At 36.0% G+C, this 17,597-nt stretch overlaps 1 protein-coding gene across 1 annotated transcript in view; it reads left to right on the top strand.

The window, feature by feature from the left end:
- Positions 1-16,387, top strand: part of COMMD1 (copper metabolism domain containing 1) — an 88,049-nt gene extending 71,662 nt beyond the window's left edge. The window contains exon 3 of the mRNA XM_026712854.2: positions 16,006-16,387. Coding sequence (XP_026568639.1) covers positions 16,006-16,113 — 108 coding nt within the window. The 3' untranslated portion in view covers positions 16,114-16,387. The remainder of the gene's footprint in view (positions 1-16,005) is intronic.
- The last annotated feature ends 1,210 nt before the right edge of the window (positions 16,388-17,597 follow it).

Here is a 17,597-nt window from a genome sequence, read left to right as displayed (position 1 = left end):
TCTAAGCAGTTTACAGAGTCAGCATATTACCCCCAACAATTTGGGTCCTCATTTTACCCACCTCAGAAGGATGGAAGGCTGAGTCAACCTTGAGCCTGGTGGGATTTGAACCAAATTGTAGGCAACTGGCTGCAGCGGTATTTTTCTATACTGTATACTCTAATCCAGGGGTCCCCAACCACCGGTCCCCGGACCGGTACCGGTCCGTGGAACAATTTCTACCGGGCCACCGGTTTGCTGGGCGCCGCCATCTTGTTTTGATGAAAAAGTGCTTCCGGTGAGCTTTTCCGGGTAGAAAGCGGCATTTGGGTGCTGAAAGAATCCTCGCGCCTTAGTTTCATCGAGGGGGGGGGCTTCGAACAAAACTAAGGCACGAGGATTCTTTCAGCACGCATGGCAAGGCGAGCCGAGCGACCATCGCGAAGCCGATTGACACAGGTACAAAGGAGGAGTTAAAGGTGGCGGGGAGAAGCGGGGGACAGCTGGCTGGCCGGTCACTCGGCTCGCCTTGCCATGCGTGCTGATGCCGGTACCAGGCCAAGGATGATTTTGTGATGCCGGTACCGGGCCGTGGCACAAAAAAGGTTGGGGACCACTGTAATCTATATCAGGACTGTCAAACTTCCAGCCCGTGGGCCAGATACATCACATGCTGGCCATGCCCCACCCAGTGTAGCGAAGGGGGGAAAAGTCCCGATACTTCAAGTGATACTGCCGTGACTTCATGAGTTTGACACCCTTGCTCTATATTAAACTGCTTAGTATCATTCAGCTTAGTATCATTTTGACCAACACTATTAAAAATGTATACTTCAGTTATATTTAGCTTAGTGCTAAGAATATAGGCCAAGAATTATGGTAAAATTTTAATTGGCTTTGCTATACTGTACCTACACTTGTTATTTCTTCATTTGTACTTCAGGTTCTTGACACTTTTAATCAAATGCCTTTCTCATTTTTAATATAAGCGTGCTATTCTTGATGGTTGTTATTATGATAATTTGTTCACTGAACTCTCAAAATTCTAAGTACTGTGTAAAAAATTAAAATAATTCTATATAAAAGTGATTTTTAGTTTAGTTTGGGAGATGGAATACAAAAGAACAAGACATATAACAAGGAAAAATGTAACTTCCTCACTTTTCCAAAAAATTTCTTTTCCTTATATTTACTCATTTATATCATGCATATTCTCATGTCTATTTTTGAAAGTCTGCCCCCAAATGTTTCTTTACAAATATAGATATACATATGGATTGTTATTTAAATATGCATTTCTTGATTCATATTCTCAAATATGAACTGTTGAAAAATACATTGCAAATTGTTAAAAAGAAATAAAGTTCAAAAATCAATTCTCAAGGTGAAACTTCTATAGATTCATATTTAAGTAACATAAAATAAAATTATTCTATTGATTTTATAGATTTTTATTTAATAATTTAGCAATTTTAAAATCGGTTTATTCCTTACTTCAAGTCTTTGTAAAACATCACATACAACTAATTATAAAATTCAAACTAAAATATTTTGTTGTTCAGTGAATAATCCTACTGAATGTTTTTTTTTCTTTATACAACCACTTTAAAAACCCACATCCTGATATGATTTCTTTAACAGGCAGATCAGGATGCAGTTGTCTTTTGATTTCTGTGAATATTTAAAATATTTTCCAGCTCTAAAAGTGTTACAGTATGCATTTATGAATCCATATCATATAATAAGGTACTTACAGAATTGGGTACTTGTGGATAAACATGTTCATGCATTTTTCCTTTTAAATTTAGGCTAGAACTGGCTTAAAAATGATAAATGAAAATAACCAAAAATCGACAGGTCCTTTTATCTCTTAGACCAGTAGCTAACGCTGTGGTCAGTTTCACAGTTCAGTCCATTGGCATAGAGTTGTGAAATTGCAGTTAGTAAAATGGCATAAATAAGCTCTTTCCTTAGAGTATTGGCATCATTATCAAGTTAGTAATGCTAGATCAAGATTGCTGCTGCTATAGTGATCAAGAGAAAGCTGCTTTCATTGCAGAGGTTCCACATGCCCAAATCTGTATGCTTCTGACTACCTTAATTCAGGGTTGAGGTGATGCTAAAATATAAAATCCAACATTCCTCATCATTAGTCACACTAGCTGAGCTGAGGAAAATTGTAATCAGTTGTAATGGCGGCCAATAATAAGTCTCTACTTTATGTATATATAAGTTTGCACTTTTAGTAAAATACAGCAAATGAAAAGAAAGCATGGCAAATTCAAGAAGTACTGTTGAGAGAACAATGAATATTTTAACTATAGTATGTTTGTTTATTAAAGGGGAGTAGTATTTCAAATACTTTAGCTTTGAATATTCTACCTTTATATGTTGCCAACAGGCTTGCTTCCTTTGTAGATGTGTCAATTAATGGCTTTTTTTGTATTCATATATATTTTTAGATGTCTTCCTTCTTATACAAAATATGTAATCATGCTGTTTGGCTGTAAAAACATGGAAAACTATGGCCCTTTTCAGACAAGGAAAACTGTATATTAAATCAAACGCCTGTTTATGGCATCTTGATAGAAAACTGGGTAACAGAGGAAAGAAGGCCCAGCCATTGGTGAGGGCAAGCAGTTTTCCTCCTTAGAATAACTACCCTTGCTGAGTATGACTTGGTTTTATGTTCTGTATCTTCTTCTGCATAGTGCAACAACCCCCATCCCATACATATGTGTTCAAATCTCAGGCAAAGAATTTTTTTCCTGGAAGATATTGGTGTGTTTGTTATTATTTTGGCTATTTCTGTGTAATCAGAAAGGAGGTCTCAAGTGTCAAACTATTTTTTCAGAGTATAATTTACAAAAGGCTTTCAACTTAGTTACGGAGAGTAGTAAAATGATAGTACTGTGGAAGAAACCTATTCAGTATCTAGATATAGAAAGTAAAAATAACTGATGACAGAGTGAAGAATTTGAGGAACCTTTTCAAGGCAAGAGGAGAAAATGTTTCAACCTCAGAGTGCAAATAAAAGTAGATTAAAGGGAGGAAAGGCATTCAGCACTCATAGCTTTTGTAATCTCTCTCTTTTTTTGCAAAGATTTTGGAACTATCCAGCAAGATTTTTCTTACAATTATGAAGTTGGTGTTTAATGGTGGGATGTGTAAAATTAGGTGCTGCTTGTTGCAGACTTGAGAAAAATAACAGGAAGAATAATGTCAATGATATTGATTAGCAATGCGGGGCTTTTTTATATGACACAAGGAAGCAGTGGATAACTTCATGTAAAGTATAATAGTTTTTCCTATGCCACAGGATGTCATGAAGGGGGGTAATTGCCTTATGATTCATCATTTACTTAAAATGCACTGAGCAAGTATTCATTCAGCTCTAATAGGGCAACTATTATGCCTAATATACATCATCTAGCTTACTAGTTATCTGTCATTATAACCAGTTCCTTAGCACCTTACACATTAGAAAATCCCAGAAAAGTATTAAATCATGTGTCAATATAGCTTTTTATTATACATGGTTACTGTTATTCTTTCTAGCCCAATGGACTATGGGTAAGCAACCAAATTTGATATGGCAAGAAATTCAGCAAAAGAAAGTTCAAGTTGAAATAGCTTCTATCTGGCTACAGGTTGCAAAATCGAAAAAAAGTGCATCTCTACAGGAGAGTCAGTTAGGCAGCTGGTCAATTTCTGCCTGCCCTTTCTAAGTCCTTCTTCCTCCTGGTCACAATATTCAGGCATTGTTATTTTCAAGGAGTTAGAAAGAATTACAGACCTCGTGCTTTCTGTACTTGTTTATAAACTTACTTTGGGAATGTTCCATAGAATTTAACAATAGTTTCTCTACAGTATTTGTCTTCATATTGTGGTCATTTTAGCATAGTCTCTGTCTCATCCTTTGTGGTTAAATTTGTATACTATTTGTTATATTAGTATTCCCAAATTTTCTTAAATATGCTACTCCCAATTGACATGATGATTGGAGGACATTAGATTGAAGAAAATTATATTCAGTTATAGTATAAATCAAGTAATCCAAATTCTTTAGTTCATTGACCGCCCCCACCATCATGAAGTTTAAGTTATTCACCAGCCTCCAAACATGTATTATATGAAAGTATATAATAAATGCTACTTTAAATAATATTACAAATAATGATACAACAATATTTTGAAGACTCCAAAATAGCAATAGAACAGTAGAAGAACTTCAGATAACCACAATTGCAAATACAAAATAAAAACTTGACTTGAACTACAGAAATAACTTAGAATTAGTAATAACAAGGGAGCCAATATAAGCCAGCACTGAAACAACCTATAAGTGACCCTCCAACAATACCAACAATAGTATTGCAGAATTACCAGTACAGACAAAGGCTGCCGTATTGAAAGTAGTAACTTTGTAACACTAGCACCTATAATGAAGGATGTGACTAAGGTACTTGCAAGGATTACAGTAATATCTATTAAACCAAAGGTGTCAAACTCAATTTCATTGAGGGCTGTATCAGGGCTGTGGTTGACATTGGGGACATGGCCAACTGGGTGGGTGTGACCAGCTGGGTAGGCGTGGCCAGCTTGACGCCATCCCCAAACTGCTGGCATGTTTCCTCTTTGCATTGGGTAGACTGGGCTGAAGCCATGTTGGCCTGATGTTTCCTCTTTGCATTGGTATAGACCAGGCCAAAGCAACGTGGATAGACTATGCCAAAACAACGTGGGTAAACCGGGCTGAAGCAACATGAGCCAGCCCCTTACATTTTCCAGGATAGGCCCGACTATATCACAGGCTGGATCTGGCCTGCAGGCCTTGAATTTGATACCCCCATATTAAACAGAACAATCTGCTTCCCTAGAATACAGCCCTAGTGGTTACAGAAGAATGGATTATCAAAATTTAAAAATGAAAGCAAAATCATACTCAATTCCACAAAGGAGGATCAAGCTGGAAGCCAAGAGAAAGGAATTAAAATCAGATGCAAGTTAGAATAGTTACAGAAAAAATAACAAAGCAGTGATAGACAGAATTGGTGGTTGAAGATGCTTGTCAAACATTAGGAGAGGCATCTTCCAAAATGCCTCATAACCCTTATTATTTGTTATTACTTTGATCCAGTGGTGGTAGTCAGGTTTTTTTAGTACCAGTTCTGTGGGCATGGCTTGGTGGGTGTGGTGTGGCTTGGTGAGCATGGCAGGGGAAGGATATTGTAAAATCTCCATTTCCACCCCACTCCAGAGGAAGGATATACTGCAAAATCTCCATTCCCTCCCCACCCCACTAACCTGCTTTCCAGCTCCGTTCTTCTGTGCAGGGCAACAAAAGAAGACCCAGCCGATCAGCTAGGACTCGAGAGGCAGAGAATAGATGGGGGCGGGGCCAGTCAGAGGTGGGATTTGCCTGTTCTCTGAACTACTCAAAATTTCTGCTACCAGTTCTCCAGAACCTGGCAGAACTGACTGAATATGACCTCTGCTCTGATCCCACTTTCAGTGATTTTGAAGAAAACAAATATTGGTTACCAAAAATTCACATCTGCTTTATATGAATGATGTGAAACTTTATGGAATATCAGAAATCAAAATTCAACCATTGACAAATATAATAATTTTTAATGTAGATATAGCAATGGATTTTGGCCTAAAAATGTGCTACGGGAGCAATAAATCGGGGTAAAATCAAGAACAGTAATGGGATTGAAATGCCGAATGGCCAAACTATCAGGCGCAATCAGGATGAAGCTACACATATTTGGCCATTTTACATTTGGAAAAAAAAAACACCACAAGATTTGATTAGCAAAGAATACAACCAAACAGGGAGAAAAATGCTAAAAACAAAATAAAATGGTGGAAGCAGCATCAAAGCCATCCAGACCTGTAATATGATACCCTGCTGGAATTATTAGACTCAAGCGGAAGTGGACAGTTTGGAGCAAAAAACAACAAAGCTAACAGCTGTTCTCAATGCATTTACATACCTGTAATAATATGGATAGATTAAACGTGGCCCACAGAAGTCAAACAAACTGTCAAAGAAGAAAAACACGTTTTGGATGCTTACTGCACATAAAAGCCAAGAACAAGTTAGAAAATCTGCACGTTGCCAAAGTTTCCATAATCAGTTACAAAAGGCCACGCTGCTTGGATCTGCACATATTCTATGCCAATACATTACAACATCCAAGGTTTTTTTTTAGAAGAAATGGATTTGTATGATTGCAGACACCAGTTAAAGAACTAGCAGCCGTAATTTCACATTGTTGTGTATGTTATAATAATATTAAACAGACAAGTGTCTGCCACACAGTACCCCACCCCGACTTGATAATTGTTGATAAGACATAAGAGTGAGGATAGTGGACCCTACAATACCTGGGATACAGCAGAATAAAAAAGAAAGAAATGGAGTAAAATTGTAAAATATAAAGTCCTGCAAATAGAAATAGAATGACTGTGGCAAACAAAAGCAAAGATAGTACTAACGATAATACATGTAGTCCTCAATTTACAACCATTTGTTTAGCAACTGTTTAAAGTTAAAACACCACTGAAAAAAAGTCATAAAATATGTTGCAACTCACTTAGCAACCACCTTGCTTAGCAATACAAATTCTGGTCTTAATTTTGGTTGTAAATTGAGAACTACCTGTAGGTGCCTTGAGTGCTGCTCCAAAACATCTGCAGTATCACCTGAACAACATTGCCATTGACACAATAACTATCAATCAATTGCAACAGGCAGCTTTACTTGGAATAGCTGACATCTTGCAACAATAAATTTAATATTAAACAAATCTGCCTATCACTGGTCCTTGAGAAGGACTCAATAGGTGCACAAAGATGCCAAATTCAGACTAAACATCTGTCTAACTGTGTGACCAAGCATAATAATAAAGGCAACTCAAGGCCGCTGTCACTGGTGGTTCAAGCCCAGGTAACATTCTCTTGCAGGTAACAACTTACCTTCAGGATTAGGGACTGGTGTAGAGCTCTACAGAGACCCCAAAAGATTAATTGATACAATTGAGCATCATTTATCAACCACTTATTGACCCCCAGACATTTTCTGTTGGGGATTGATAATGATCACTTTGGGGGACCACCTTGCTATATATTATAATCACTTCCTGATAAAACTAAATATCTATAACAATCTTAAAAGCAGCCATCATGTGGTAAATGCTAAATATTTTTAAATCATTTTAAGCATTAAATAGTGTTTGAAATTATTTGAAAAGAAGGAAACCTGACATTTCAGTTGTTTTCATGTGAGATTTATATCAGCAAGAATAGTGTCTTCTTCCTGTTAGGCCTTATAGTCCCAGTCCCTTGCTTGGTGGGAAGGACATTTCAGAAAGGAATTGGATCACATTTCATTGAACATGTTTCCCGTCTTTTGTGCCAAAAACATTTAGTAGGTCCTTCAAGGAGATGAGAGAGAGGACAATAGAGCCTTTGAACAGCTGCTCAAATTTTGTTCTAAGAATCAGGCCCTCTAAGCCAAAGTAAACATGTGATCAGTAAAACATTGTTGCAATTTATCTCAGTTATTTTGAGAAGTTAGCTTTGAAAATGACCCTGCTCAGAAAGCCTTCAAGAATTAACCTGTTAGGTTTACACACATATTTTATCAAAATGCCTAGTTGAGTTGCTACCATGTGTTTAAATCAGGCGTGTCAAACTCGTGGTGTCACGTGATGTATTGGGACTTTTTCCCCTTAGCTAAACCAGGCAGGGGCGGAGCCAGCACATGATGCATTTGACCCACAGGCCATGAATAAGACACCCCTGGTTTAACTCTGCCATACACTCTTGGTACTACAGATATAAACAAGGGTAGACTTACATATATGAGTAGTTCATATTTTATGAAATATGAACAAATATAACCTTGGCACTCTGAAACCAAAAGAACATGATCTAGTGTATTAAGGTTTATTAGCAAGTGTTTCAAAGGAGCCCCAAATGCATATGTATTTATCTTTTCCCAAATTCCATCTTTTGTGGTAAGTCTCTGTTTACCAGAAAAATAAATGACATATTCAGAAGTTGCTTTAAATTTCATGAGTTTTCCATGTCATCATTAGTAAGTCTGTGAAATTTTAAACTGAGTACTTTAACAGTTTTTATTTGTTCTGAAATATTTATCTTTAAAATAAACGAAGCCAAATCAATTATGAATGAACGGTATCCTAGGAACTCTAAGAACTTTTCACAGTTATTATGACAAAGCACCTTTTAGTCATGTAGATAAACGTGACGTGGAAGATCAAAATGTAAAACTATTAATTTTAAATATGTATTTGTTGTTTTTCATATCCAAATCTTTATAAAGTAATGAATACATAAAGTAGAAATAGCATAATGTTTAAATGTAGGTAGCAAACTAAATATGTGCATCATTAGTTCTTACAGTGTAAGAAAAAAAAATCCTTTATGAGTAATAGTAATAACTAGAAGCCCCAGATAGAAATACAAATTGTGTTTATTTTGGTTTTAGAGGCTGCAGTGGCAAATCTGAAAAAGAGCAGGAGAGATTTATGCAAATCAAAGTGTATATATATAATCCAGGAGGCTAAAAGTAGTTTAATGAGGGATTGCAGAGGCAATTATTTTATTAATACAGAGAAGATATGGTAGAATAACAGTTAATGTGAGGTCCTTAGTGCTCTCTGAGCGTGCTTGTTTTCTTGCAGACTTTTCATTACCCAAACTCGACAACATCATCAATGCTGTGAGTACTGACGATGTTACCTACTTAGGGTAATGAAGCATCTGCAAGAAAACAAGAATGCTCAGAGAGCACCAAGGATCCCTCATGTCGAACCTGAGCTACCAATATTCTCCTTTATTGGTAACAGTTAATGTCTTACTTTTTCCCCATGATCTCTCTTACCCTTGTTTCTCACAACCTTCCTCACTTCCAAGGATCCCTTCTCGTTATCACCTTTCCTTCTAAACATCATTATGGCTATCCTGCCAATGTTATTGCTTCTTTTAATGAGTCAGGAAAGGTGATGGGAGGTTATGATCTGCTTAGCCTTACCTAATGCTGTTTTCTCTAAACAATTCACACAAGGAACTATCCATCAGTCACAGTGTGTTTGTCCAAGGCCAAACACCATGAAGAAATACACAATGTGCTGACCTAAATAGGTGAAGCAGAGGCTGACAGCAAAAGGAAGGTGCTTAAGAGACACGTAAGGAAAAAATGTATAGGTGTTACAAGGTGCAGGGGTGAACATGCAAAGGATATAGTAGCTTGGACCCCAATGGGTCCTATGAGGAGTCACCAATGCCTTCTCCCACAACTCTGCTGCATCTTAGTGCAACTTTTGAAAAACTGACAGCTGTGTGCTGCTACCAACCACTTTACTCCAGAGGGAATTCTCTGCCCCATAGTTCAACAGAAAGAATCTTTATTTTAGATATCAAGGTCAAAGGCTTAGAAGAAAGGAGAAAAGAAAAGGTAAAGAAGAGATGACCTATTGCTTTCTAAAGAATCTGCTCCTAATGAGATTCCAGTCCAGTTGCTGCTGGTTGAAATGTTTACTTTTCTCTTCCTTTCAGCCAAGCTCAAAGCAAGGGGGGTGGGGGAACGGGACAACCAAACCACAAAGACAAAATAGAGATTTTCCTCTCTTCTCGCAAAAGCATACCTACCAGGAGAAACCCTCTCTCCTGAATGCCTTCTCAGCATTCATTTTCCTGGCCTTCCATTTACTTGAACTGACAAGTCAGCTACTTTCCTTTAGCTCATTTAGTATCTCAAAGTATTCCTCTTCAAATGGAAATTTCCCTTCATTCATTACAATATAAAGCTTATTTGACAGCTTTTATTGACAAGCTATTCCTGTGCAGTTATGTTTTTTCATTGTTAGGGCAGAAAAACTGCTGTTAACTGAGAGTTATTCAGGGACACAGCCAAACTCTTATTATTTTTGCTGTTAATTTCCATTATGTGTGTATCTGATACTTTGCACGTACTATATGGAGCGAAGTCCAAAAAAAAAAAAAAAAGGTTAACTTGTTTTGAGAGCTGCTAAAGAACAGTTTTTCCCCCGAAAGCCATCACTCTGCTAAACAAATAATTCCCTCAACACTGTTCAACTATTTACAAAGTGTACACTACTATTACTGTTAATCTTCTCACCACTCCTTATCACCCATCCCCTCCCACTTTACTGTTTCCTAGTATGATTTGATTGTTGATTGTACCCTATGACTATCATTAAGTGTTGTACGTTATGATTCTTGATTCTTAATGAATGTACCTTTTCTTTCTGTATACTGAGAGTATTTACACCAAGACAAATTCCTTGTGTGTCCAATCACACTTGGCCAATAAATTATTCGATTCTATTCCATAAAGTAATCCTTCTTTGATTTGTGTGATAAAAATGGATTGAAAAAATAGAACTTAATATTATAAAAGCAATGAAATTAAATCAGCTGCGCTATACCAGATGGAAAGTATTCCTTGGGTTTGCTCCAATCTTTTCTACTTAATTTCCAGTGACATCTATTTCATTAAAAAGAATTAAAGAAAAAAATACTATTGTCTCACTTTATAATATGGCACAAAAAATGATACTGCCTTTCAGATTGTATACCCTAAAGCAAATACATGTAGACCAAATATATTTGGCATATTAAGTATATATTTTCATTTTTCCATCAATGAAAATGAATTGTTGAAATAAGCATTACTTTAGATATTTCAAATGTTGCAATATTTGTGCCAAATTACAGGCACAAACTATCATAGATAGGTAGATTGACAGAAAGAAAAAGTTGCTGCCAAAAATACAGGCAATTGGGCAAATAGAATTACTGCAGTGCTTTCCGATATTTTCTTATTTGACGATCATATTTGGACGTAGTGATTACACATTACTTAGACGTTTAAGATAGTAACCAACTTTCAGGTATCTTTGTGTCTTGTAAAGGCAATGGGTTGTTGTGGGTGCAATATTATTTTTAAAGAAATTAATGCATACTAATCTCTCTTACTTGAGATTTCATATGAAAGACTCAATCTGGGTTATTGATGATTCTAGTTTGTCTTCATTAGTCTATCACTTAAGATAAAGCAAGAATAATAAATTGTCAGAAAGCATCTACAACAATTCATTTAGACTTACAACAATTCATTTAGTGGTTGTTTGAAGTTACAATGGCACTCAAAACAGTAACCTAATGACCATTTTTCACACTTACGACTGTTGCAGCATCCCCATGGTTCAGTATGTGACCAGTTCGGCCAAACCAGGAGTAAAAAAAGCCTCCTGACAATCAGCTGAGAGGAGAAAGAAGAGAAAAGTGCAGGATTCCCCCACCCTCAGCTGATTGGCACTGCAGGCCTCAGCTGGTGTGCAGAAAGCTGCACGGGCACGTTAGGAGCCCGTGCACGTGATCACCGAACCAGTAGTGGAACAGGCAGGATCCCACTGCTGCCATGGTTGCGTAGTCAACATTTGGACACTTGTCAACTGACTCATACTTATGATGGTTGCAGTGTCCCAGAGTCATATGCTCACCTTTTGCAACCTTCTGACAAGCAAAGTCAATAGGAGAGCCAGGTTCATTTAATTGTGGCAAGAAAAATGGGGCAAAACTTACTTAACAACTGTCTCGCTTAATAACAGAAACTACAGGCTCAATTGTGGTTATACATCAAAGATTACTTGCATATCCTTTATTTCTTGTATTTATTACAAAGGGGGTGATACTGTATCATTTTTAATAGTTATGTATTTGTTTTTGTCATCCATGTGGATTTAAAGCCATAGCTTATCGATTCTAGGCAAGCCTATAGGGTGAAAAAAATCTTAGCTAAACAGCAACTAGTTACCTAAAGCCCTATTTAAATAGCTGGATATTTTTTTACACCTAAAGGAAAGCAACCTATTTTCCAAAATGTAGAACACTACCTTTTTTTTTTTTTTCAAATTTGTCATAGGACATAATCAGAAAGACCCCTGCAATTAAAGCTAAAATACATAACACTTTTATAGAGAGGACAGAGAAAAGTAACTTAACTGTCTTAGATTTGTACCCCTACAAGATATATTTCAGCTGCTATCAACAAAAGCATTTATATCAACAGGACTTCTTTCTGAAGCCCTATGTATACCAATATCATGTCTGCAGATCCTCTTTCATGTGCCTCATTGCCTACCGTCCTAAACAATTGTTTGCCTAAGGTTTATAAATACTCGCATTACAAGATGATACAATGCAGTCCTAAACTCTACCACTTAATTGCATCATTAAAAGAATCCAGTTAGGAGTGTTACCTTTCAGGCTTCTTGTAATACAACCTCTACTTTATGCTATTAAATTCTAGAGGTACTGAGTATATGGATTTCAAATAACAGAACTTGAGCGTTATTTTCTTTAGCATTAATATGAAAATATCACACATGACCATATTGAAACTCAGCAGCTGACTTCCCCCAGGCTACTAATTCTAGATGCAGTATTTTCCAGATACCAGCTGTACTGCTGCCAGATCTCAGAACCCACAGATCACATGATGACTTTGCATTTCTCACCATTTGGAGGAAAGCTAGTAACCAGTTCAAGCTTTAGGATTAATCCAGAGAAGCTTAGGAAACCAAAGAAAAGAGAGGTTTGGAACAGAATGCAGGTGGATTTTGTCACTGGCATACCAAAGTACTGAAAATTATTTTAGCTACATTGCAGCCTTTTGGATTTCTAGTAACAAAAAACATAATAAGATCAAGCAAAATAAATATCATCCAGAATTGGTATTACATGTTAAAACATGCCCTACCTTAGTTGCTATTTTATCAACATTAGTAAGAACATTTTGGAAATGAGAAATGAAAGAAAGGATGCAATGAAAGTTATTTCACACTTTTTCTGTTAAATGTGAATCTGGGCCTCTTACAAAGTGGAGGAACTACTGTTGTGTAGGATTGGAGCATCAAGGAATAGAGAAGTACCAGTCTTTAAAATAGGATTAACCAAAGGGTGTCTTTGTTCTTTTTGAAAACTGTTAAATGTCATTGGAAAAATATGGGAGTGTAAGAAACTTGGCAAGAGAGTTCCATTTTGAAGGTTTTGATAAGAAACATACCTGACTCTGCTGAAGCAGATAGGGCTTATCAATATAGTATACTATAAAAACTAGTAAATGAAGAATTCAATTGGCATTATGCATTTTTTAACTCGGTAGACAACTAAGAAACACCATCTCATTGGTTTCATCTGTTCTGAACCTAGAGCAACCACCGAGTATAGAACACACATTTTTTCCTTAAAGCCAATTATAGCCTATGGGACAGTGATAAGTCTTCATTCTACTGAAACTCAACCTTACATCAGTGACTACTTAACAGGAGAAGTGTCACAAATTTGATACTGTAAGGTATTTTTATTTGCACATGTAGGAATACACACACACACACACACACACACACACAAGATCTGCTTATAGATAGACCTTGTTTAATGACTGACCTATTTAATCACCATTCGAATTTATGACACCACTGAAAAAGTACCTTTACAATTGGTCCACACATTTACAACCATCATTCCAGTCATATGATTGGCATTCAGGTGCTTCACAATTGGTGTGTGTTTATCACCATTGCAGCATCTTATGGTCACATGATTGCTATTTGTGAACTTCATACCTGATTCCAACAAGCAGAGTCAATGGAGAAGTAGGTTACGGTTGTGTAATGTCTCACTTAACCAACCTCAAGTGATTCTCTCAACAACCGCAGCAAAAATGACTTAAGTCCATCACCATCACATTTTGCTTAGTGATCAAATTGCATGATGTTTGTGTGTTTGCCCAGAGTCAAATCCTAAACCTTTTCCATCTGCTCCTTCCAGCAGAAGGACTTTACATCACTTGTTTCCCAAAATTGAGATTGCAACCCCCTCATTTGATCTTACACAATAGTTCTACCTGGCCTGAGCAGCTGATTTCAGTCTTTACAAGAAGATGAGACTCAAATGTGCAGGAAAATCACCAAACTGCTAACTACTACCTATCAGTTCCAACTATACACTTAATACCCCTGACAAAAAGGTTGTTTACTACTTCCTCCTTCCCTCTTTTATTCTTTACACCTAGGCAGCTAATAGGGGCAATAGCAAGAGTGTTTTCCACTCTCATAGCATCGTACAAACTGCAGATTGATCTGTCAGCACAGTAACCAGCATGAATGTAGATGTACAGTATGTGTGTATATATGTATTTAATTTGTATGCTGCTTGATTCCCAGTGGCTCTGATGGCATTCTTCTGTAACATTGCCTCCTTTTATTTTCCAGCAGAGCTCCTATGTCTTTTATACTTCTTGCTAGTTATGTAGCATCCTAAGCCTGTAAGAAAGTAAAGGAAGAAATTGCAACTGTTGTTTTGCTGTCCATCATGCAGCTTTCAAAAGCATTCTCTGTCTCTAATAAATAAAGCTTGAATTGTTTCAGCTATTTTCCCTGACTTTAAAAGGATAAAGAGATAGAGGTGAATCCATCCAGCTTCCTATCTAGCTCACTTCAGGGATTCTCATGCAAGGTCTCACTGTCATGAACCCTATAAACAAGAATTCATGTTTGCTATTGCACATCTTGCAGTATAAATCGTTGCACTATAAATCATTGTTTTTTAACCATCGGCTTTTGAATAAGCCTTAGCCAGATTCACACAATACATTAATCTATAAATCATTGTTTATAAGTCGCAACAATTGGGTTCATGAAGCATGCTCCACTGAAACCAAACAACCATATTATTTGAGGAAGATGCTCATTATGATTGAGTGGTTTGTGTGTGATTTATAAAGGATTTGGGGTTTTTTTGTTTACTAAAGAAAAGCAGCCCAGGGTTTTGTTGTTTTTGTCTCTTTGTTAAATTTTGACTATACATTATATATTATACAGCTGAAAACAAGTCCATCCAGAGAAATTTATACATTTCTATGATCAGACACAATATTTGTATCATTTAGATTTGATGCGCAAATAGCTTGTTCTTGCCTTTCTACAAATTTTGTTTTGAATGGGCCAGGATACTTGCACATTCTTTGTTCACTTATTTAGAAAATTTATACAACTGCCCATCTTATGTATATAACTCCGGAGGTGAACAATACACACACAAAAAAGAATTTTGGAAAAAAATTCCAAACCCATTAAAATAGTACTATTCAAAGAAAAACAAATAATCAACTACCAGTACATAATAGTTCTATAACTATTGTTACAGATGTATTTATCTCTCTTAGTAAGAATAAGAAATAAATATTGGGCAATATAAAGATCAATTGTTTCTTCCACATATTATTCAAACCATCACACAACGTATTCTGAAATAATTTGCAAGCTTTCTGGTTTGACTTTTGACTGTTCTACTAGCACTTGATTGATAGCAAATTTATCTAGGCTGACTAAAGTAAAATTATACTAATAGAGAACACATTCCCTAAAAGAAATCTTGGAAGTTGTCAAGCTATACAATTTATATTCAAGCGGAGAATGTTGGGATGTTTACTGGACTTCGATAACATTTTCAAAAACAAAAATTATGTTTAGGAGGCCTGGCTAAGAATAGCAACGTAACAAGGAGTTTATGGCAAATATGCAAGCATTTTTATCATATTTTTATTCTTAAGAGAAGCATTGCTGAATGTGGAAAGTATAAAAATAAGGACATTCTGTTCTCAGAATGCAAGATACTCAAGATGCTACTTGGCAGAGCACATGATGCACCAAGTGTACCATTTAGTTGAGAAACCAGGTGCTGCAACTTCAGGAAGTCTATAAAAGTGTAGTTGTGTGTATATTACTCTAATGTCCATAAAAGCGAGATGGACAGCAAACAGATTTAATAATAAAACAAAAGCATGCAAAATATGATTTTAGGCAGGGAACATCATTAATTGAATAGAGTGTTGATTTCATTTTCACGTTAAAAAGTTACTGTATCTAAACCTATTGTTTTTCTTCCTTTTTATTGTAGGAATCTGAGCTTTTGACCATGGAATTTGATGAGACTGAATTGAATGAAATGTTGAAGAAACTTTCAGAGATTGAAGACAGCATTATTTCTCTGACCCAAGCACCCTGACTTTTCAGTTAAAACAGTGTTTGATTCATACAGTGTATGCATAAGGTTGGCCTTAGTTACACGTGTACATTATCCTGGACATCATGCTGTTCTTTCAGCAGTATTTGAAAACTTATAAATATGGGATCAAAGAAGAAGAAAAAATATAACTGAGGCATTCAAACTGATGTACATATTAAAACAAAAGAACATCGCTGGATTCATTGAAAGAAACTACTGCTCCAGAAAAATGTAGAATTTGTATAATAAAAGAGCAAATATATTCACCTTTCCATTATTGACATCACTGTGTGATTTATTTATCCAGCCACTGAAAAACCATTTGTAGCAATGGCTGCTGTATATTTGTAGAACCAGGAGAGGGAATTCCATTAAAAAAAATTGTCTTTCTTATTTGCTTCATATTTTCATCAGTTCAGAAAGTGTTGTTACTTGAAGAAAATGAAACAGCAGTGTATTTTAGTTTCATCTTCTCTTTCTGGGACCTTGTGGGAAATTGTAGATTCCATGTTAGAAATAATTCTTTAGTTATTAACTATTCTGTTGCATTACGGTACAATACATCTTCCATCTCTGTAGCACAAAACCTAGTTATAGACACTATAACAAAAGGTGGTCATCTTAAAAAAGCTATATAGCATTCATTTGCAATAGAAAGTAAATATTGTATGTATTCACAAGCATTTTCAGCATTAACTGTTTCATTATCTCAGCAGTATGGTATTGAATACTTCAGAATTTATTGAAAATGTAGAATATATGGACAAAACATTAATAAGAAATGGATATCAAATCTAGAATGTCTTAATGCTTCCAATCTAAATTCTTTTATGCCAAACCACCTTCTCTTCCATTTAGTTTTCTTGTGCTATTCAGCTTGGTCCTCTGAAAAACAGATCTTATTTTTAAATGTTACCTTAGAAACTAGCCTTGAAATGTTTCTTCCAGAACATGTGCTTTCCACTTGACGATACAGCTATTGAGTTTTTTTAATATCTTGTCTACCAGACTATCTGTACAATACACAGTATCTTCTTTTATACCAAGCAGTCATATTCCTATGTGGTGATTTATACCATAGTGTACTATACTATGGTAGATATCATAGTATCCACCCTGATATTATGCAATATAAACTAATGACTTCTCAAGTGATCTGAATAAAATCTGCAATAGCTCTTTTTAGAAAATCAGTATCTATGCAGGTACAAACAAAATAATTTGCAGAAGTTGATCTATTACTGTCTATTTCTGTCTTTTGGTATTCTCAAATCCTATAAACACTCATCAAGCTCATTAACATTAGAGAAATAAACACTTAAAGAACTGTGTATTGCGTGTATTTACCATACACATATATTCTCATGACATTATTAAATGGCTTATTGACTATTTGTAGAAATCCAAACATAAAATAACTTTACACTTTAAACTGCCCTTCTTCAGCTTGGTGTCCTCCGAAGACCTTCAGATTACAAACCTCA

The sequence above is a fragment of the Pseudonaja textilis genome, chromosome 1 (genome assembly GCF_049901715.1).
Source record: "Pseudonaja textilis isolate UNSWEBS1 chromosome 1, rPseTex1.2, whole genome shotgun sequence".
In the NCBI taxonomy this organism is placed as follows: Eukaryota; Metazoa; Chordata; class Lepidosauria; order Squamata; family Elapidae; genus Pseudonaja; species Pseudonaja textilis.
The sequence above is the reverse complement of the archived record's forward strand: the minus strand, read 5'-3'. Positions and strand labels throughout refer to the sequence as shown.